Source organism: Vulpes lagopus, chromosome 5, assembly GCF_018345385.1.
Source record: "Vulpes lagopus strain Blue_001 chromosome 5, ASM1834538v1, whole genome shotgun sequence".
NCBI lineage: Eukaryota > Metazoa > Chordata > Mammalia > Carnivora > Canidae > Vulpes > Vulpes lagopus.
The window spans coordinates 24,969,001-24,990,763 of record NC_054828.1 but is presented as its reverse complement, the minus strand read 5'-3'; the positions used below and the strand labels follow the sequence as shown (position 1 = coordinate 24,990,763).

Below are 21,763 nucleotides of genomic sequence, written 5' to 3'. Positions count from 1 at the left end.
GTAACAACAGGGATTACCCATGTCAGAGATCTGAAAGATCCTTGAAACACAGGTCCCCATTCTCTTACTGAAAATAAGTGACTTTAGACATTTTGCTCCTTGAAGCCGTGTCATCTGGAATATTGGGAACAAGTTCTTAAGCTGCATGTGTTAGGGGATGAAAGTTCATATTCTTGCAATAGAAATAGCTGCGGTATTTTTAAAAACAAATCCAAGTGAGGAGGGAGTTCTTAAGAAAAAGAAAGAAAAAAGAAGAACCAGACCTAAGCAAAGGGCATGTTTGTGGGGGTGGGAGGTTTTATAGGCAGGGAGATATTTACATGGGGTCAGCAGTCCCTTGAGTCACAGAAGAGCTGACTGACCCACAAGCCCAGAGAGTGAGGAAAGCAGGACAGAGAGAAGGGAAGAGAGACTGGTAGAGTTGGTTTGACATCACTTGTATAAAGAGTCCAGGACTAAAATTTTTGTTCCGAAAGTTAAACTTAACCACAAATAGAAAATTTTTATCTGTTTGGCTACTAACAGTTTAAAAAATAGGAGTTCTTGAATTATGTAGGCTACTTTTATATTCATGATTAACTAATGCAGTGCCTAGAGATAGTCTCCCTTTTCCTCCTTCTACCTAAAGTCGCTTTGGGCTGAAATCTATACTTAAAACATTCTTTGAAGACACTATTCACATAGGAGTCTGTCTTAAAATGCATTTTTTATTATAGTTACAGATAATACTTTCAGTTTCGTGTTTTTCCCCCTGAAAGTTTTAAACATTTTAGCACTCTGGGATTATACCAATAAGTGGAATTTGTCACTCTTCCAGAAGTCCTAGAAATCATGACTTGGGACTTACTCTGAATCTTGCATTCAGACAGGTTAACCTGGTTGTGATGTGGTATATTTAGTTTTCATTAAATGCATTGAATAACGGATAGCGTAGCTAGAATTATGTAAATTACAATCTTGAACACTTATTTTAAAATGATAAAATACAATAAAGAAAATACAGATTATATCAGAGATTGTTCTACCAAATTAAAAGCAACCAGATTAACTCAGGTGACAGATTATTTGTCCTGCTTCTTCAGTTGTCAAGTAGAAGGCATATATACTCCTGTAGCAGTTAGTGGAGGGAACAATAGTATTGAATATTCCTAAAGAAAACCAAATTCCTTTTTTTCATAACCACTGTGAACATGTATGGAGATCTCTGAGGTTTGAAGGTTTTAGGACTTGGGAGAGGAAAGCAGCAAAGTTGTTGGTGTATTTGAAAAGTCGGGTATTTTTAAGTTATATTACAACAGTCTGCCAACACATAAGGGGTTTCTCTTTGCTCATGAAATGTGTTCTGTGGTCATTGGGTCTGAAACCTGACACTGCCAGGTGCCATGAGGGGATGGATCGCTAGGTCTGCATGTATGGCAGTGTCTGTCTTGTGATTTTTTTTTTTTCTTTCCTCCCTCTCTCTCTCTCTGCCTGTTGCCTCCTCTTTGACATGGATGTGCATGAAGCACGTTGTCCTCCCTTTCAGGACCAGAGGTCTACGAGGGTTGTTTTGATTTAGTTTTGTTCATTAATCTTCATGTTTACTGCTATCTGTAATGTTAGTCTAGATATTAAAAGAGTTTTCTTTATAAATGTACATTTGCTTTTTTCTATATATCGTATTCCCCAGACTGCTTCATCACTTAGAAGTGTAACTGTTCCTTTGCTTGGCTTCCCTAGGACTGTATTGCCCCAGTTTGCCTTCCCTCACTTCTTGGTTTGGATTTGGTATTGACCAGAGAAGCGTTTTATGCAGAACGCATTGAATGTTTTGTGTTTTGTTTTCTTGTAAGGTACAGTGGTCCCACCTGGCATCTCTCAAGAACAATGTTTCCCCTGTCTCGCGATCCCATTCCTTCAGTGACCCTTCTCCTCCCAAATTTGCACACCACCATCTTCGCTCTCAGGACCCATGTCCACCTTCCCGCAGTGAGGTGCTAAGTCAGAGTTCTGACTCTAAGTCGGAGGTACCTGACCCCACCCAAAAGGCTTGGTCTAGATCAGACAGTGACGAGGTGCCTCCAAGGGTAAGAAGCAGAAAGACAGATGTGTGCTGCTTTTTTCCTTTTTGTTATTTTTTCTTTTAATTATTTATTTTGACTAAGGGTATGGTGACTTCACCAGAATGAAGGGGCAATGAAACTTCAAAGGAACTTTTTACAGTGGGGAAAGTTCCGTAGTTAACACACTTATATTCAGCCGGTGGCCAGTTAGCTTATAATGGTTGTTGCTAACTCTATACTTAAATACAAAGTAACAGAATAATATATGAATAAGTCGATAAAGACTATCCTTCTAGAACAAAAAAGAATCAAAATATATTCTAGCTGTTGTCTTAAGTACTTAGACAAAAGCATTTATCAAATTATTTTGCAATATTAATGAATATCAAAAATTTCAGAAAAGGCCTTTTAAGAAAGATTTAACATAAAAATTCTTTAAAAATGATTTTTTTCTTTTTAAATTGCGGTATTTTTGGTTTTTCAATTTTTTGTTTTGGTTTGGTTTTAGTAATTACTGGTGAAATCAAACAAAAGGCACATATTCATTTCGTTTATTTTTCCTCCACTTGGAATTTGCTTCCTCTGAATATTTTCTTGCTTCCTACCAGTCTTTGTTTCCTGCTGATCCATTTGTAGACCATTGTTTAGTTTCTTTGAGCTGATTTTCCTGATCCTCACATTATCTCAGCAAAATGCTTTGTATGTCCCCTGCCACAAAGCTTTAGTCCAAACATCATTTGAATGTTATAGAAACATAGAAAAGCTGTTTGTCCTGGCTCCTTTGATGCCTTTGACTAAATTTTCTCTATGTATTGTATCTGTGGAGGGCAGAGAAGGATCAGGGATGGGGTGGGGTGGTGGGTGGTGGTAGTGATTAATCCTCACATAAGTAGGAGTGCTGTAAACATGTATTTGGGTAGGGAAATTTTTTTCTTCTCCTCCTATTTTCAATACTTTAATTGCTATATTTTTCTACCCAAAGGTTCCTGTGAGGACAACGTCTCGTTCCCCTGTTCTGTCCCGTCGGGATTCCCCACTGCAAGGCAGTGGACAGCAAAATAGTCAAGCAGGTCAAAGAAACTCCACTAGGTAAGAGAAGAGGGAAGCTTAAGAATAGGTTTACTGCATAGCATATTGTGTCATCTTTATTTTCATGAAAATGTTCGTAATCATGGAACATCTGAGGTAAAGAGATGATCACTTTATAAAAGAAAAACTGCCAGAAAAATCCATTATTGTGAATAACAACACATTGGTTTCTAGTGAAAAGTCTGAATCCGTTTGTGTATTTCAGCACTTTTAAAAGGAAAACTCCTTAGTTCTGTAAGAGCAAGTGGAAGGAATAGCAAGGAAGGCAGCAGAGAGATGAGAATTGGAATCTGAGGGGGCTTATCATCTAAAGGATGTCCCAAGTGCTTAGGATTGGTATAGAACTCACAAATAGGCTACTAAAGGAAGTTAGTGGTTGGCTTACAGTCTGTAGTAAGCTAGTGAATTAACCAAATAATATTTTTAGGTTGTAGTGCTGTTCTGTGTACACTACAGTAGCTGTTAGCTACATGAAGCTACTTAAATTTGAGTTTTACTTAATTAAAATTCAGTAAAATTAAATTTAATTTCTTTAGCTACAGTAGTCACATTTCTTAATATCCACATGTAGCCATGGCTACCATGTTACACCAGTCAGCTCTAGAACATTTTCATCCTATCAAGTGACTTCCATTGGCCTTTGCCATCCTAGGGGAAGAAAAGAGCACTATATTGGCCATTTTGTACTTGATTGTCACTGAACCTCTGAAGTTAGCCTTCTGCATGGGGAGCCCTGAAAGAACGTGGAACACTGAGATGGATGACAGACCAAAGCCACGGAGAGCCTTTCTGGTCCTTAAATGAGCATGGCGCACTATGGGATTCTCCAGTGACAGAGCCTATGTATTAATTGTGACCTAGCAAACTTGTGCTCTGGGTACATCCATGGCCGGGGAATGTCCTAGCCCTTGCCCTCTGTCGCATTTCTAACACAGCTCGTACAGAGCAGTGTGCTGTGTGAGTGTTGGCTCTTCAAGGCATTGACAGAAGTGAGAGCAGCAGCCTGGAAGCAGCATGATTTTGTGTATTATTGTATAAGTGGAATTTCTTATAAGAATAAACTGAGTTTGGAGCTGTGACAGGAATAGTAACACTTTTCCTGTCAGAAGTGATAAAGATTTGGTGTCTAGCCTGTCATTTAACATTTTTTATTTAAACTTACCTGAGAGGGGATCCCTGGGTGGCTCAGTGGTTTAGTGCTGCCTTCAGCCCAGGGTGTGATCCTAGAGGTCCGGGATCGAGTCCCACATCGGGCTCCCTGCGTGGAGCTTGCTTCTCCCTCCGCCTGTGTCTCTGCACCCCTCCCCCCCTCTGTCTCTCTGTCTCTCATGAATAAATAAAATCTTAAAAAAAAAAAACTTACCTGAGATATTTCATATACCCAAAACTAACGTAACATTGTGTGTCAACTACAATTTTTTTAAAAAGGAGGGATGCCTGGGTGGCTCAGGAGTTAAGCATCTGTCTTTGGCTCAGGGCGTGATCCTGGAGTTCCAGGATTGAGTCCCACATCAGGCTCCCTACATGGAGCCTGCTGCTCCCTCTGCCTATGTCTCTTTCTCTCTCTGTGTCTCTCTCATGAATAAATAAATAAAATCTTAAAGGGTGGGGGGACATCTGAGGGACTCCAGGGGTGCTCAGTGGTTGAGCATCTGCATTCAGCTCGTAGCTTGATCCTGAGGTCCTGGGATTGAGTCCCACATCAGGCTCCCCACAAGAAACCTGCTTCTCCCTCTGCCTATGTCTCTGCCTCTCTGTGTGTCTCTCACAAATAAGTAAATAAAATCTTTTTTTAAGAAAAAAAGATATGCAATAAAATCCATGAATCATGTCATTGTAACTTTTGATGAATTTAATGTTAAATGCTTTTCATAGGCCTTTTTTTCTCATCATACCTACATTTCAGAGACATTGATGGACACATCATGCACATGTTTATAATTTGATAACTACATCTTGGGATAATGCAGGAGCTGTTCTCTCTTTTTCCTAACAGCAGTATTGAGCCCCGGCTGCTGTGGGAGAGAGTGGAGAAGCTGGTGCCCAGGCCTGGCAGTGGCAGCTCCTCCGGATCCAGCAACTCCGGATCCCAGCCTGGGTCCCACCCTGGGTCCCAGAGTGGCTCTGGAGAGCGCTTCAGAGTGAGATGTAGGGTACCTTTGCTCATCCCTTTCCCCATTAATGATATCAGGCTATAGGCTCAATATATTGGAGATCCTTTTCAATCATGTAAAAAGGCCTGTGAGTTTTTCACAGCTGCATATCACAGAACAGTGTTTTGGTGCAGGTTATTGATGATATAATTTTAATAATAAAGAGTTCACTTTTGAGAGCTTACACATGCCTAGCACAGTGAGTACTTTATGCGCTATCTCATTTAATCCTTAGAAGAAACCTATGAGAGAGAGAGAGAGAGAGAGAGATGTACTGTCTCCATTTTATAGATTAAAGCAGCTACAATTTAGTGAGGTTAAGTAACTTGTCTAAGGTGATGAGCTGGGATTTGAACCCACTTCTTTCACTATAGACTCCATTGATGCTGTCATTGTTACTGTTATTTCAACCCTTGAAATAATAAGCTAATGAAAAATCCCTCTATTATATTATTGACATAGTGTAACAAGGTATTGCAAATGCAGGTTAGGCAGAGTCGGGTCTGCATGTGGTGACCTGCTGTGAGTGGGGCTAACAGAGGTGGGCAGGAGGGGAGGGAGAGACAAAGGCTAGGTGGACTGGGTCAGATATGTGCTCTGTGTTTATCTGTTTCTTCCTTTCTTGTCTGTCTTGAATTTCACAGCGTCATCCAAATCTGAAGGCTCTCCTTCTCAGCGCCTAGAAAATGCAGTGAAAAAACCTGAAGAAAAGAAAGAAGTTTTCAGACCTCTCAAGCCTGCTGTAAGAATTATACAAAATCAACTTTACTTATTCTAAGCTTGAGTGAGGTCTTCCTATTAAAAACATATAGTTGAGAGTCTTACAGTCCTTCCTGTGGGCTCCCTTCTCACAGATTGGAGGAATTAGAAGAAATATGTCCTTAGACACATTTGTACACATACCCCCCTCACTGCTGTAGTAATTTTTTTTTAAGTACAAAAGAAAGAAGAGCCTTTTATTTTTATCTCTTTGCTCAGCAATAACCTTTATGTATTTTTGATGACCTGGGCATTTACAAAACTGTCTTTTAGAGTAAATTTTTTAATATCACCTTCTTCTTCAACTGTACTTAAATTCTGCCTTTTGGTACTGGTAATGACAGTTGTGACTTCCTTATACTTGGCCTTTAGTTCTCGTTGCATTAACTGACCACGTAACTCTGCCCATTTTGGGATTGTAATAAGCTTTTTGGAATTTTGATTTCTTGCTTGAATTGATTCCTGTCCTTCCCCTTCCTCCCCTTCTTTCTCCCGTGCTTCCTTGTGCTGTGCATTTTGCATCACTGATGGTTTCTCCGGCTCAATGCAACTGCTCCTACGCTGAAGGGCGAAGTGGTAAGCCCCATCTCTGAAAAATGCCGCAGCAGAGCAGCATTCCAACTGCCTCTTAAACTTAACTTACGGTCCATCTACATTTCCTTTCCTCCCTCAACTTGCCTTTTTGTTCTTTCTGGAATTCAAAAGTGCTAAGCTTCTGCTTTCTCTTTTTAACACAGAATTTGCTGCATATATTTATTATTATTAAATAGAACTTCTAAAAATAACTTCTTAAAAAGCCACAGTTGTAATCATGAGACAGTAAGACTCAAGGTCCAATACACTGTTATTTCAGAGGCTCAAACTCAGAGAAGGGCAACATATTCTTAACTGTGGTGAAGGAAACTCAGTTGGAACTGCTAAAAAGAAAAAGGAAAAATGACTATGTAGCCTGCTTTTTCTAACAACAACAAGAAAGTCATTACTTCCAAATATAATTCCCAAGTAGAAACTTTGGACTTCTGTATGAAATTGTCAAGTGTAAATAATAATCACACTTGAAAATTATATGCGGATACTTGACTGAATATTAAAATGTCTCAGTATGGAAAAATAATGGGAAATGAAGCTCCTTTTGAATAATGTCTTTTAAGGTAGATTTCCTTTCTGTGTGATGTTCATAGTTGTTGGCAGTGTTGCAGGAAAGTGTGGGTCAGGTGGTGCCAGGGGAGGGCCTCATCCCCTGCCCACAGCAGCACAGGCTGCTTCCACTTTCCCACTTGCTGTGTCATGGACATTCTTAGGAATGCGGCAAGTTGTTAACACTCCATGAAATAAGATATTAATAGTATACTCACTTTTTCACTTTTCGTAGGTTTGAAATTGTTAAAAGGTAGAGTTAAAAATAGGTTCACTAAAGAAAAGTTTTCAGTCAGCTCCATTTAACTATAATCTTGCTTTTTGGATAATTTCTTTGAAATAAGACCATGTTACATAGGCAGAACTCCAAGAATTTTCCTTCACAACATTTGTTGCCCTAGAATTTTATGTTAGAGTTTTTAAAAAGCACTGTTGGCCTGTTGTAAGCAGATTATGTTTTTTATTGTTGGGAGATTTGAACTGTGTACATCTTTGGCTTTCTTTTTTCCCTCTTTTTACATTTTTTGGTCTTTCCTATCAAAAGCTTTAAGAGCTCACTTTCCTGTGATGCTAGTAAATACAAAATAGTTTTACAGAATGGATGTTGTGGCCATTTTATCAATCGTTAAAATGAAGAATGTCTCATAATTTGTTGTTTTCTTCCCACTATACCCTGCACACGCCCCTTTGCCTTACTCTCATTTCTGTCCTGTGCATTAGGATTTGACTGCACTGGCCAAAGAGCTTCGAGCAGTGGAAGATGTACGACCACCACACAAAGTGACAGACTACTCCTCATCCAGTGAGGAGTCCGGGACAACAGATGAGGAAGACGATGACGTAGAACAAGAAGGGGCTGAGGAAGCCACCTCTGGACCAGAGGACACCAGAGCAGCGTCAGTCCTTGGTGTATTTTAGAGAGGCTGAGAGTGTCTCTGCTGAGCTTACTTTTCATTTAGAACCAGTTTTTCCCAAGCTTTTCCTGACTCTGTGAACACTTAACATTTACTTCTCCTGGATTCAGCAGCAGCAGCCTTTATGTTCCTCTCCCTTCTTGTTTGGGTGCACATGCGTGTTAGTGCTGTTCCCCAATACCCTAGTGGGTAGTTTATTGTTTTCTTTTTAATTTGAGGATATGACAAAAGGGAAGTTTCAGTTCGGTTGAACCACATTAACCATAAGAATTCATTCTAAATGTTTTTGCTTAAAAACAAATCATACTGAGAGAAAGTTCTTTGTTGAAGGAGAAGAGCTAAGCTTTTGTTTTCCTTGAGGAAACTATATCTGTAGCCTGATCTCGTCTTAAGCCTTAGGGAATGTGAAGGATCTAAACAGGATATTCTCAACTCGCGGGATGATAGCCCTTCATTTCTGATTTTTGTCTCAATAGGTCATCCCTGAATTTGAGCAATGGTGAAACAGAATCCGTGAAAACCATGATTGTTCATGACGATGTAGAAAGTGAACCAGCCATGACCCCATCCAAGGAGGGCACTCTAATCGTCCGCCAGGTACCTGTGTCTTCTCTTTGTTGTTAGAGGCAGAGCTTCTCCTGTAGTCATTAACCCACTTGCTCATTCACTCACTCATGCTGTTTCTACATCATCATCTGTTTTCATGTTAATAAGACCCAGAGGGTAGTGTTGGGGGCTAGGGAGGCAGGTATGTGCTGCATGCCAAGAAGGTAGCTAGCAGTCTTCCACCCCACATTGCTGCTCCTCTGCATGTTTTGCGGCAGCCCTCATTCAAGCACCACGCTGATTCTCACAGTCTGTGTCTGAGTAGTAGAAAAGCCACAGGGAGTCCCTTCATAGGCTCGCAGAGTGAGGAGGCAGGGCCCAGTCTGTAGCAGAGCAGCCACAGAGCTTCTGCAAAGCGCTCCTAGCACTGAGTGTCCGCAGTGCTGCAGCAGGAGCAGCCCTTAGGCAGGAGTAGTTGAAGAGTGGATGCGCCTCATCAGCCACAGGAGGACCTCGTGGAACAGAAGGGTTGGGAGGTCTCTCTTGCGTGTTCTAAAACATTAGTTTCCTCACTCGTTGAATAGTAAATGTGTACCACCCCAATGTGCTCGGTTCAGATCACTCAGCTTTACAACTGTCTGTTCATTTCTTAGCTTAGAAAACGGAGAATTGATGCACTTCCCGTGACATAAAACAGGCGCCTTTCTAGTGTTTTGGACTTTTCCTGAGTGTGTTTCATGCAATGGCAATGTATTCGGAGACAGTGAGAAGAACGTGGAAAAGACCAGGATTCAAAGAAGCGACAGGGTACTCTCTAGAGTTTTAGACAGGAAGATTTTTAAAGAAAAAAAAAAGGCGAGTGGTTTTGGTAACAATAGCTAGTGCGGCAGAGAAACCAGATTAGGCAGTCACTGCTCAAGTCCCGTGGCCACCAGATGAGGTACTTTGAATTCTGTTGGCTCAGGCAAGGCATTTGGCGAGGAAGTGTGAACAATTCCGGCCAGTTTTCTCCAGTCTTTCCTTGATAACAGAGTTTGAAAAGTCACACAGCACCTTAAAGTCAGTTATCAGTAGGGTCATAGGGAATTTCAGCAGCGCTTGAGCGAGACGAGTGTGCCTGTTTTTTCTACAGAGTACAGTTGACCAAAAGCGCGCCAGCCATCATGAGAGCAATGGCTTTGCCGGTCGCATTCACCTCTTGCCAGATCTCTTACAGCAAAGCCATTCCTCCTCCACTTCCTCCACCTCCTCCTCCCCATCCTCCAGCCAGCCGACACCCACCATGTCCCCACAGACACCCCAGGACAAGCTCACTACTAATGAGGTATGTCTCGCACCACAGCTGGCTGCTTTCCTAGGGTTTGACCAGCACTGCCTAGTAGTTAGTTTGCAGAGGAGACCTTTCCCACGCCCCTCACCCCCCCCACCTGCTTTCTTCTGTCACCTACCCTTCTCCCCAACCCCAAGTAACATGTCTCAGATCTGCATACAAATCCCGTAACCCTAGATCAATGTCCCTCCAACTTGCCAGTTCACTGTTTACTTTTCTCTAGATAAGTGTAGTTGCATGGCTTCTTTATTCAGTTTATTTTATAAAAGTCTAAATAAAATGATTGCTGTGTTCTCAGATCCATTATCTATTTGGCATGAAATTATTGTAGTCCTTTGTGGAATCTGCTTTTTTGATTCTTTTTATCTGAAAAATAAAATACAGAAAAAATTGATTAAGCTGACTTGGCCTTACCTATCTGGACATGCTTGTTATCCTCTATAGGAATCTCCTTCAAATAGGCCTGGGTTGCTTTTTGTTTTTGATGGGGGAAGATTGTTGATTGGTTAATCATTTGTTTTCACCCACTCTGTTAAAAAGGACTTATTTCCTTGAAATTTGCAATCACTCAGAGCTTAAGAAAAAGCCAAATGATTTTTAGGGAAATCTAGAAAATTAGGGTGTTAAGAGCAAAGATCTGAGCATGCTTTTAATATAAAATTTTGAGTGGGAAATCCTGTGTGCTCGCTTGAAGGCTTGGCTGTGGTGCTCACTCAGTCTGGGTACTAGTTGGGTGATGCTTTGCTCTTTGGAACAAGATTATGCCCCCAGTGCAGTGAGAGAGTCCCCCTTGAGCACCCTGTACTAAATTAAAACAAGCAGTTTGATTTCTTGGGAAGTTTGGTTGAAATGCACTTGTCTAACAGTTGAACGAGGTTGAAAGTGGCACGTAGCTTCAGCCAGTCTTGTTAATGTAAACATTTACTCCCAGCCTGTATCTACCTGCTCCTGTGTTGGTTCCCTTTTTAGAAAGAATCAGAATATAATCCTTTCCCCCTGAGGAGCCAGGGGCAAGTAAGGTGGGCTTGCATAAGACTGGCCATTGGATGGACTAGCCATTGGTCATAGGGCAGGGTGGGAAGCTTGCCAGCAGGCGGCTATATCCAGTGGAAGGAGAAAGCCTGGGAACCTGGGCAGGCTTGGGCTCTAGCACACGGTGACTTCTAGCTGCCCACGGAGGGCGAAAGATTTCAGGACTAAAGCACTTGATCGGAAGTGTTCTTTTTTTCTCCAGTGATATATGCCACCTACACTCAACATTTCTCCTTATATTTATATTTAAACTTGGCTCCATTTTGCTCTAATGTACAGTATTTACTATAACACTTAACTCACTAAACTGGCAAGTTTATTTTTCTGTTTGTTTTGTTTTTAATTGTCATTACATTTCCACTTAACAATTTGTTTCACTTTCTTTGTGGTTTTTTTTTTTTTGTCTTAAGTTACACTATTAACCAAAACACTAGTGCTCCTAAACGAGCTAAAGTATGTACCATATATTGTCGTTTGCACCTTTCACTAATGAGCCCCTGTTCAATATGGGTTTACTGATGATGCACCTAAAACGGTGGTAGCCAAAGCTTCTGTAGCTTTCTGGCAAGAGGCTCACGTTAAATAATACAAAGTAAAGATTTGCCAATATTCCAACATAGGTTAATTGGCCTCTTTTAGACAGAGGAGTAAATTCAGAAATTGATGAATTAAGATAGACATTTCAAACCTCCTTTAGGAGTTTTTATTTTAATTATTTACTTAAAAAGAAAAACAAAAAACCTAGGAGCGTGAAATACAGATTTTGTTGGTAGTTCGCAGCATTCCTGTCTTAGATGAACAGTATTTCTGGAAAGAGATGTAGCTCTTTTGGTGCTTCCAGGTTGTACAGCCTGTTGGTGGGGTGTATTGTGCACATGCAGAGCCCCCCTCCCCCAGAGAGCTTTTGGGGGGAATGATGCAGGAGGGACAGGGCTTGCTAGTGGGAAACTGTGCAGTAGACAAGTGGCTTGAAATGTTTTGTGTTCATCTTTTTAATGTCATTTGTATTAATAAAATTGAAATTTACATTGCAGACTCAGTCCGCTAGTAGCACACTCCAGAAACACAAATCTTCCTCCTCCTTTACACCTTTTATAGACCCCAGATTACTACAGATTTCTCCATCTAGTGGGACAACAGTGACTTCTGTGGGTAAGTAAACCAGCGACAAGAAAGCAGCTGACAAATAGGACTCGGTCACTTTGTGTTGCTCTTTCTGATGGCTTAGGCATGGCGTGGTGGTGGTGTGCAGGCACAGACCTCGGATACAGAAACACCCATCTTGCTTGCATTGCCTTACTTGCAATGAGCTGCATAGTCAGTTTCCCTTTTCCATATACATTTCTTACAAATTTCTTTTCCTTGACAAAGAGTTGATTATAGCATATGAATATTTAGATGTGGTGGGAGAGAGAGAGACAGATGCAGCATTTGTGTGTACAGAAGATAATTTCAATTGTACTCTGTTCTAGTGGGATTTTCCTGTGATGGAATGAGACCAGAAGCCATAAGGCAAGATCCTACCCGGAAGGGCTCAGTGGTCAATGTGAATCCCACCAACACTAGGCCACAGAGTGATACCCCGGAGATTCGTAAATATAAGAAGAGATTTAACTCCGAGATTCTGTGTGCTGCCTTATGGGGTAGGTATCTAACGGCCACTGTGATGGCATTTTTTAATTTTCCTTAGGGTAGACTGGTCTTTTAGAGAAGATAGTATTTTGGACAGTTGGGGGATTTTGTAAAGAGTTGTTGACAGATAAGTTGGAAGACTTCTGTAATGCGTAACCCTTGTTACCTTCTCCTGCAGAATCATGCTGGTATATGTGTGTGCTTGCACTCTTTTCAGCCACCAGGTATTGGAATGGAAACTCCCCTCCTATTTCTTCATGTAAAGAAAAAAAGTGAAAAGATGAGGACATTTGATTTGGTCCTTACTTATAGGGAAAATGAAGAAGCCTATTGGATTGCTTTTTAAATGCTTCAGTTTGACATTTTTTCCCTGCTCTTCATGACTTGGGCCTAACATGGAAATGAAGCTTTTAAAAGCAGTTTGCCACTGGCCAGAGTGTACAGAAGGGCACTGTGGTGCCGTGCCGCCTTTCCCTGTTCTATCTCCGCAGTGTTGATGTAGCTTCTCACAGCTTGAGATGCCATGAGACATTGTGCCTGGGGAGGCCGCCACATGCAAGACTTGCCCTCTCATTCTTAGGCTGGCCTCTCTGTTGCTCCTGGGCCATCACCTTCCCCACTACCGCAGACAGACCCTGCTCTTGGCCTTCCCTTGTCTTCCAGTCCCACACTTTGTTCTTGTTCTTCTCCTGTCTAAACCCCGAAATCAGCTGTTTTTAGCAGGGACCCTGTTTCTGGTCAGCTCCTTCCTTGACAACACAAATGTAAGTGGACAGAAGACATGTGATCCATTTTGGTTTGAGTGCACTGCACATCAGCCTCAGCGTGTGGTTTGTTGGAATGTCCATGATGGCCTCCAGGGTGACCAAATCGACCCTCCTGTCCACACACACTCTACCCCTCACCCCCTAACCTTACCCAAGACTTGAGGGCCTCGCTGCTTGCCTCCTGAACTTCACGATGTTCCTCATTCCTGTTGTTAAAGAGGGGGTCTGTAACTTGTTAGAAGTTCTCCTTGTTCATCTCCTACACTTTTATCTGTCTGTTGACTTCTCTCCTGCCCCTTTCCCAAGCTCCTGTTCGGCCTTCTTTTAAGGATTTCAGGAGAGTCTTCTCCCCTTTGCTGACATGCCTACTTTCTCTTTGACTCTTTGAGTCCTGGATTTCTGTCCTTGTCACCACCAAATATCTTAAGTCCCTTAGTGATCATAAAGCCTTTTTTGTACGAACCCCATAGGTAAAGGTAATAGTAGACACGTTGAGGAGATTACTGGAATCCTGTAAGGCAGCTGTCACAGCATTGTCACCCATGGTCCTGTTAAGTGTTGCTCTGTGAATGCCAGTTGTGATCTCATCACAGGGTTGAATTCCATCATTTTTCTTCCTGAAGGCCCTTTGTGGGGGATTGTATGTCATCAAAATTCATACATTATATTTAGTGTAGGAATTATGTTAATAAGTTGTTATTTTAAAATTACTAAAGTAGTTTTTATCCAGAAAGTTTGCACTTGGTAGCAGTCTTACACTGATTTTATATTCCTCTATTGTCCTGCAAAGTGCTGGACACCCATTTTTGTGCCATTAACTGATTTTGTAACTAAAATCCTTCTTTTTTCCTAATTAACTCTTTAGTACCTCAGAGAAAAGAGAGTATCTCGAGCTTGTGTTTTTAAAATTGCAGTGGAACTTTCTATTTTATCAGTGTGTGGAAAGGAGGGATAAACAGATGACTTAAAATTGAAATGTTTCTGTAAATTGGTATATTCGAGTTGTTCCTTGACTTGGGGCACATCGGTGGTGGGCTTCCTTAAACTGCCTCTGATAGCTAAGCTAAAATGTAAGATAAAAAAATAGCCTTTTAAGTTAAGTTTTAAAATGAGCCTTTTAAAGACTTAGACCCAGAAAAGTTAAAACATGTACTATGAAAGAGCTAAACTGACAAGGGGAGAAAATTCAGAGGGCACTATTAAGTGGTAACTCATTTAGGGTCTGCTGATCAGTGTTAGATAGGTTAAGTGGGTTTTTTGTGCCTCCTTGGAACAGGCTAGCCTCGAGCATTCTTTTTTTTTTTTTTAAGATTTTATTTATTCATGAGAGACACAGAAAGAGAGAGAGAGGCAGAGACACAGGCAGAGGGAGAAGCAAGCTCCATGCAGGGAGCCTGACGTGGGACTCTATCCTGGGTCTCCAGGATCATGCCCTGGTCTGACGGTGGTGCTTAACTGCTGAGCCGCACGGGCTGCCCTCAAGCATTCTTTTTTAATCACGTTACATAACTATATGACTTTTGTTTTGCAAGTTGCTATATATTTATTATATTTTTGTATTAAGACAGCTTTTCCATTTGCAGCCAGGATTATTTTAACACATTTTGAACATCATTATTTCCACTTTTTTTTTTTTTAAACAAAATGTCTACACGCAGCATGGTGCTCAAGCCTACAACCCTGAGATCAAGAGTCACATGCTCTACTGACTGATCGAGCCAGTACCCCTGTTCCCATTCTTAATAGTAAACTGTCTGCAGTTTGCTACAGAGCTTTGCCTTGTAATATCATCATAGAATTTAAAGGAGACTTTAAATCACATGTTATAGAGCTCTTAGCCATTTTTCCCATCAACCAATACTGGATTCCTATGAATACAATTGCAGTACCTAGTACAGCTTACCTTTGAGCAATTAGCATTTAAAGTTTAATTATGTTTAACAGTCAAAAGGTTTAAAAATCATGTTTATAAAAGGTTATTGCAGCATGCAACTTAATTTTTTCATAGGCCCATAATTTCAAGGTGGTTATTTTCCAGTGACTGTCAATATTCCTTTGACTACTAATAGTACTTTACAAAATTACACAGTGCTTGGAAATACATAATGGAGAATTACAAGGTAGAGTGTAAGTGCCTATATATGCTTTTTTGTGTGTTTATGAAAAGACTTTTTCAGCTTTTTGTCTTTTATTCCTTTATTCATTGCTGTAAAATCTTGACTGATAATTGGATGCTATTTATTTTTGGAAACCACAAATAATGGAAAGATTTCAAAGGCTCACACTTTGGGTAGTTATCACCAGATGCTTTTTTTTTTTTTAAGATTTTATTTATTTATTCATGAGAGACACATGGAGAGAGACAGAGACATAGACAGAGGGAGAAGCAGGCTCTCTGTGGGGGAGTCTCATGTGGGACTCGATCCCAGGACTCTGGGATCACATCCTGAGCCAAAGGCAGACACTCAACCACTGAGCCACCCAGGTGTTCCCCATTACCAGATTCTTAATATGGATTTTTTTCAGCTGCATTTTATACTGAAGATTGGGAAGATAACTGAAATACTACCTGAAATGGAACTTTTAGAATGGACTCTATCTGGCAGCAGCTCTATCAGTTAATGTCTTGTTTTTCTGCTGCAAGTAACTGTGAAGCTAATTAGAATAATCTCACTTAGGGATATGGAGGGAAAACATGAAGAAAAATGTCCTAATATAGTTCTACATTGTTAGGGAGGTAGTCACTATAAAATGGCCAACCTCAATGCTTTAGCAATTCGTAACTCATCGTTGTGAACCTGGCACTCTGTTAGTGAAGTTCCTGTTTAAGTTTGAATGGCAGTACCATAACCACCTATGTAAATTCCAGGTTTCCAACTTCCCCAAGATCCCAAAAGTGGTTTTCTCTCATACCCTTTTTCAGATAGAAATATTTCATTGCCACTCCTCTATGGTGATTTGTTGTAATTGGTCACTTTAACCTCTGACTATTCCAAGCATTTCTTTTTGTGGGTGAGTTACGAAAACTTTCCAGATAGATAGTGTTATCTTTTCCATACAACCAGACTGTTTGCCACAGAAAGCATAAAATTCAGGTCTTTCTGTGTCCTTAAAACAGGAGTGAATTTGCTAGTGGGTACAGAGAGTGGCCTGATGCTGCTGGACAGAAGTGGCCAAGGGAAGGTATATCCCCTGATCAACCGAAGACGATTTCAGCAAATGGATGTCCTTGAAGGCTTGAATGTCTTGGTGACAATATCTGGTAAGTGTTCATTTAGTAAAGCAAGATTACTTCCCAGTACTAAATTCCATTAGCTCATTTTTTTGAAGTAATGGCTAAATGAGGTACAGCCATAGCATGGTTTTACAATAAGGTGATAGAAAAAATGTATTCAGCTGTGACCCACAAGTATGCACTGAACCTGTGGCTCCTCTAAAGAGCAGTTTTGACAGGCACAGGGACATGCATTCTCTAGTAGACACTGATCCACATGACGATTCTCCACCTCATTGCTGGTTGGGTTTAATGTGGCTTCTCGAGCACTCGAGGTTTGTGTCCACTTCCACCCACAGGACTCTTTCACACAGAAGGAACTGTGCCCTTCCATGATGGTAAAAGTGTACCTTATTATATTTTTTCTTACATCAGTTAACACCTAATATGTTTCTTTCTGCAAGGAGTATTTTTTTCATATAAACTATGTAATGTGTGTTCGTTGTAGAAAATAAAATACTGCAGAAAAGTAAGAGAAATGAAATGTAAAATCAGAGACACTTTTCAAGTTTGACTTTTCAAGTTTTAACTCTAATCTTAAGCATACACACAATACACACTAAAGGGAGGAATCTGCATAAAATGGTTATATTTCAAAAATACAGAAAATAATAGAGAATAATTACATAATAATGACACCCATGTACTGATTAGCTAGTTTTAACAGGTTAAGTATAAATATACTCTTGTATGTGCAGTTAGCACCCTGTCCAGCTGTCCATGGTAACCACTGTCCTGGAGTGAGAGTGTATTCTATTCATTCTGTTTGCCCAAATCATGTAGCTTGCTCTTTCTGTGCCATTAAACATTCCTCCATGACATTGATTTTATGTGACTATAGAGTTTCTTTGGATACATATTCTAAAATGTATTTACTTTTGTTGTAAGTCTTTCAGTTTATCCCTTTTTTCTCTCTCACACAAACATTTTTCACATACGTCTGGTAGCTTAATTAACCATTATGCATACATATCCATGTTGCACAGATAATAACATCCTAATAATTTGTTTTATTGCTGGTGTCAAGAGTATGTAAAATTGAAACAGTTTAAATAGGCCTTAAAATAACCAGCAGCAATTTTGATTTAATCATCTGCTAGCCCAAGCTTATATTTTTTTATATGTAACATTTCTTGGAGTTATTTTAGTTTTCAGAAAGGTTTTTGGTTGTAAGTAAAAGATCTTTGTTGAAATGCAGAAATTTTGCCATCTAGCTCATACTTTAAATGAGAAAACAGTTATTTGCAACTTGAGTATTGATGGGGAGCGGGTTTTAAAATTGGAGGAAAAATAAATTTGCTGCTAAAAGTGATTTAAACTTCATTTTATGATCCAGTGAACAAGATGATTAATGGGAATCACTAATCAGTTGACACCAATAATAATTTTTCAGTCTACTTTTCTGTATTCTTTTCCTCTTTTTATAGTTTTTAATGGCTTTTACAATCATGAAAGTAATAATGTTAATTGTGGGAAGCTTCAAAAAGCTTTCTTACCCTAAGAAAAAAACTTAAGGTAGCGTTTTGTTTTATTCTTCCTATCTCAGAGACAACTCTTGTTGACATTTTTTTATATTTCCTCATTAAAAAAAAAAGATTTTATTTAGTTATTTGAGAGACAGAGAGCATGAGACAGTAAACACGAGGCGGGGGTGGGGGGAGGCAGAGCAGAGGGAGAGGGAGAAGCAGACTCCTCACCAAGCAGGGAGCCCCATGTGGGGTTCCATCTCAAAATCCCAGGATCATGTGACCCCAAAGGCAGACGCTTAACTGACTGAGCCACCAGATGCCTCTCTTCCTTCTCGTTTCTATACATATTTATCACGATATGGCAGTGGAACACTATATACATAAAACTCTACATGGTTTTTGTTTCATTTAACATTTTGAATGTGGGAAATTATTCAGTAAAGTCTTCAAAACTTAAAAAGATTGAAGTATGATATAATACAGAAAGTGCATAGATTATAACTATACAATAAAAGATTATAAATACACAGTTCAGTGAATTGTCACAGTTAGAATCCATCTACCTAGAATTCATTCACCTACCCTGGTGAAGAAATGCAGCAATCCCAAGTAGCCCAGAAGCTCCCCTGCAGTCCCTGTTCTGCTGTCTCCCAGTCACTGCCTGCCCTGGTCTCCAGAGGGAAACACTGTTCTTTAATACTTTAAATTGGTTTTACTTTCATTGAACTGAATTCATATAAATGGTAAAACAAAAGGCATTGTTTTGTATCTGGCTGTGTGTTTTTTGAAAGCATCTTTAGATTTACAGAAAAGTTGAACGAAAAATTAGAGACAATTCCCATATTACCCCCACTCCCCACCTCCAATTTTCATGATCATCTGCATTAGTGTAGTACATTTGTTATAATTGGTGAACCATTATTAACACATTATTAACTACAGTCAGTGTTTTACATTGAGGTTCACTCTCTGTGTTGTGCAGTTCTGTGGGTTCTGACGAATACATAATTATCCACCATTACAGACTAATTTCACTGCCCTAAAAATCCCCTGTGCTTCACCTATTCATCCATCTCTCCCCTAAAGTCCCTTGCAACAACTGATTTTTTTTATAGCTCTATATATGACCTTCTCCAGAATGTTATAGTTGGAATCATATAGTATGTAGCCTTTTCAGACTGGCTTCTTGACATTAGCAATATGTATTTAAACTTCTTCCATGTCTTTCTGGACTTGATAGTCTTTTTAATTTCTTTTTATTGCTGATTAATCTGTTGTGTGGATGTGCCATTTTGCTTGTCCATTTACTTATTGAAAGACTTCTTGGTTGCTTCCAATTTTTTAGCAGTTAGGAATAAAGCTGCTACAAATATTGTGGACAGCTTTTTGTATAGACCTCAGGTTTCAGCTCATGTGCTTTTAGTTAAACACCTAGGACCATGACTGCTGGAATGTAAGGTAAGAAGACTACATTTAGCTGTTAGAAATAGCCTGTCTTCCAAAGTGGTTGTATCATTTTGAATTCCTACAGGCCACAAATGAAGAGTCCCTCTGCTCCACATCCACATCAGCCTTTGATATTGTTGGTGTTTTGGATTCATGTAGTAGTATTTCATTATTTTAATTTTTAATTCCCTGATGACATGATGTTGAGTATCTTTTCACCTGCTTATTTGTCACCTATATATGTCATCTTTAGTGAGCTATCTGTTAAGGTCTTTTGTCTATTTAATAATTGGGTTGTTTGTTTTTCCTACTCTTGAGTTTGAAGAGTTCTTTATATTTTGGATGCAAGTACTTTAGTTTTGCAGATATTTTTTTTCCCCAGTTTGTGGCTTGTCAGCCCATTCTCTTAACAGTGTCTTCTGCAGAACAGATGTTTTTAATTTTAATGAAGTCTAACTTTCCAATTTTTTCTTTCATGGATCATGACTTTTTAGATAAAGTCATTGCCAAACCCAAGGAGATTGTACTTAGATTTTCTCCTATGTTATCTTCTAGAACCTTTATGACTTTGTATTTCATATGTGGGTCTAAGATCCATTTTGAGTTGATCTTTGTGAAAGGTTCAAAGTCTATAAATCATTTTTTTGGTATGTGGTTATCCAGTTAGTTTAGCAATGATTGTTGAAAAGACCATCCTTTTTCCACTCAGTTGCCTTTGTTCCTTTGTCAAAGATTAGTTCATTATCTTTGTGTGGGTCTGTTTTTCCTTTTTGCTAACCCACATTGTATTGATTGTTATAACTTTATAGAATCAATTTATTAATATGTATGAAATAACTTGATAGGATTTTGATTGGGATTACATTGATTCTATAGATGGAATTGAGTAGAATTGCTGTCTTAGCAGTAGAGTTGTTTTTTTTTTTTTAGCAGTAGAGTTTTATAATTATATATTTTTTTGTTTTTAGTACCTTTTTTTTAAGATTTATATGTTTTTTAGAGTGAGGGACGGGGAAGAGGGAGAGAATCTCAAGCAGTTTCCTTGCTGAACATGGAGCCTGATACTCAGTCTTGTGACCCTGAGATCATGACCTTAGCCAAAATCAAGAGTTAGACTCTCAACCAACTGATCCACCCAGGCGCCCCAGTTTTTAGTGCTTCTACAGGAGGTGCTGTGTTTTTAATTTCAAATTTCCAATTGTTTGTTGCAAGTATATAAGAAAGCAGTTGACTTCTATATATGAACCTTGTAACTTGCAACCTTACTATAATCACTTATTAGTTACAGGTTTTGTTTTGTAACCAGTTCTTTGGTATTTTCTACCTACACAATGCTGTATTTATTCTATCCCAGTTTGTATACCTTTTATTTCCTTTGTCCTATTACAGAGCATTTTAGGAGTGGTAAGTGGAAACACCCTTCCTTTGTGGTTTATGGATATTATCTCTTTATATAAGTGTAAGTTCTTTATTCTTTTAAAATCTTTTCTTCTGGGGTGTGTGAATAGCTCATTCGGTTAAGCGTCTTACTCTTGATTTCAGCTCCTGTCACAGTCTCAGGATTATGAGATCGAGTCCCATGTTAGGCTCTGTGCTCAGTGTGGAGCCTATTTAAGGTTCTCTCTCTTCTGCCCCTCTGCTCTCACTCTTGTTCTCTTTCTCTCTCAAATAAATTAATAAACAAAGTCTTTCCTTCTAACTCAGGCCTATACCTGATATCTGATATTGATTCTGTAGGAGTTTCAGAGTCCATCTGAATAGCTTAAATTGAGATGCTAGTAAAACTCATAGAGTTGGTGCCCTTGGAACAATATTTATTGTTCGTTGGCATTTCTTTAGCTACTGTTGTTACTAATGATATCTACTTTGAATATGTGTATAAAATATTTATATTTGTTTTACTAGGCAAAAAGGATAAGTTACGTGTCTACTATTTGTCCTGGTTAAGAAATAAAATACTTCACAATGATCCAGAAGTTGAGAAGAAGCAGGGATGGACAACTGTGGGAGATTTGGAAGGATGTGTACACTATAAAGTTGGTAAGCTCCTGGAGGGTCATAAGGGTTTTGTTTTGCACGGTTTAGTTTCTGATCCCTCTGGCTTATTTCTGCGATTATGTTTCTAAGGCATCTTCTAATCCTGAAGTGTCATCTAGACTCACAGGGCACATTT

General features: G+C 39.5%; 1 protein-coding gene across 50 annotated transcripts in view; it reads left to right on the top strand.

The window, feature by feature from the left end:
- MAP4K4 (mitogen-activated protein kinase kinase kinase kinase 4) overlaps positions 1-21,763 on the top strand; it is a 189,681-nt gene that overhangs the window by 158,243 nt on the left and 9,675 nt on the right. For 7 of the 50 annotated variants that reach the window (XM_041755967.1, XM_041755962.1, XM_041755979.1 and 4 more), the window contains 12 exons: positions 1,833-2,066; positions 3,025-3,131; positions 5,128-5,279; positions 5,929-6,026; positions 6,611-6,619; positions 7,901-8,076; positions 8,571-8,691; positions 9,773-9,964; positions 12,037-12,154; positions 12,475-12,645; positions 16,520-16,663; positions 21,496-21,630. In XM_041755967.1, the coding sequence (XP_041611901.1) occupies positions 1,833-2,066; positions 3,025-3,131; positions 5,128-5,279; positions 5,929-6,026; positions 6,611-6,619; positions 7,901-8,076; positions 8,571-8,691; positions 9,773-9,964; positions 12,037-12,154; positions 12,475-12,645; positions 16,520-16,663; positions 21,496-21,630 (1,657 nt within the window). The remainder of the gene's footprint in view (positions 1-1,832; positions 2,067-3,024; positions 3,132-5,127; positions 5,280-5,928; positions 6,027-6,610; positions 6,620-7,900; positions 8,077-8,570; positions 8,692-9,772; positions 9,965-12,036; positions 12,155-12,474; positions 12,646-16,519; positions 16,664-21,495; positions 21,631-21,763) is intronic. The other 43 variants (XM_041755974.1, XM_041755988.1, XM_041755986.1 and 40 more) reach the window with 17 other exon arrangements.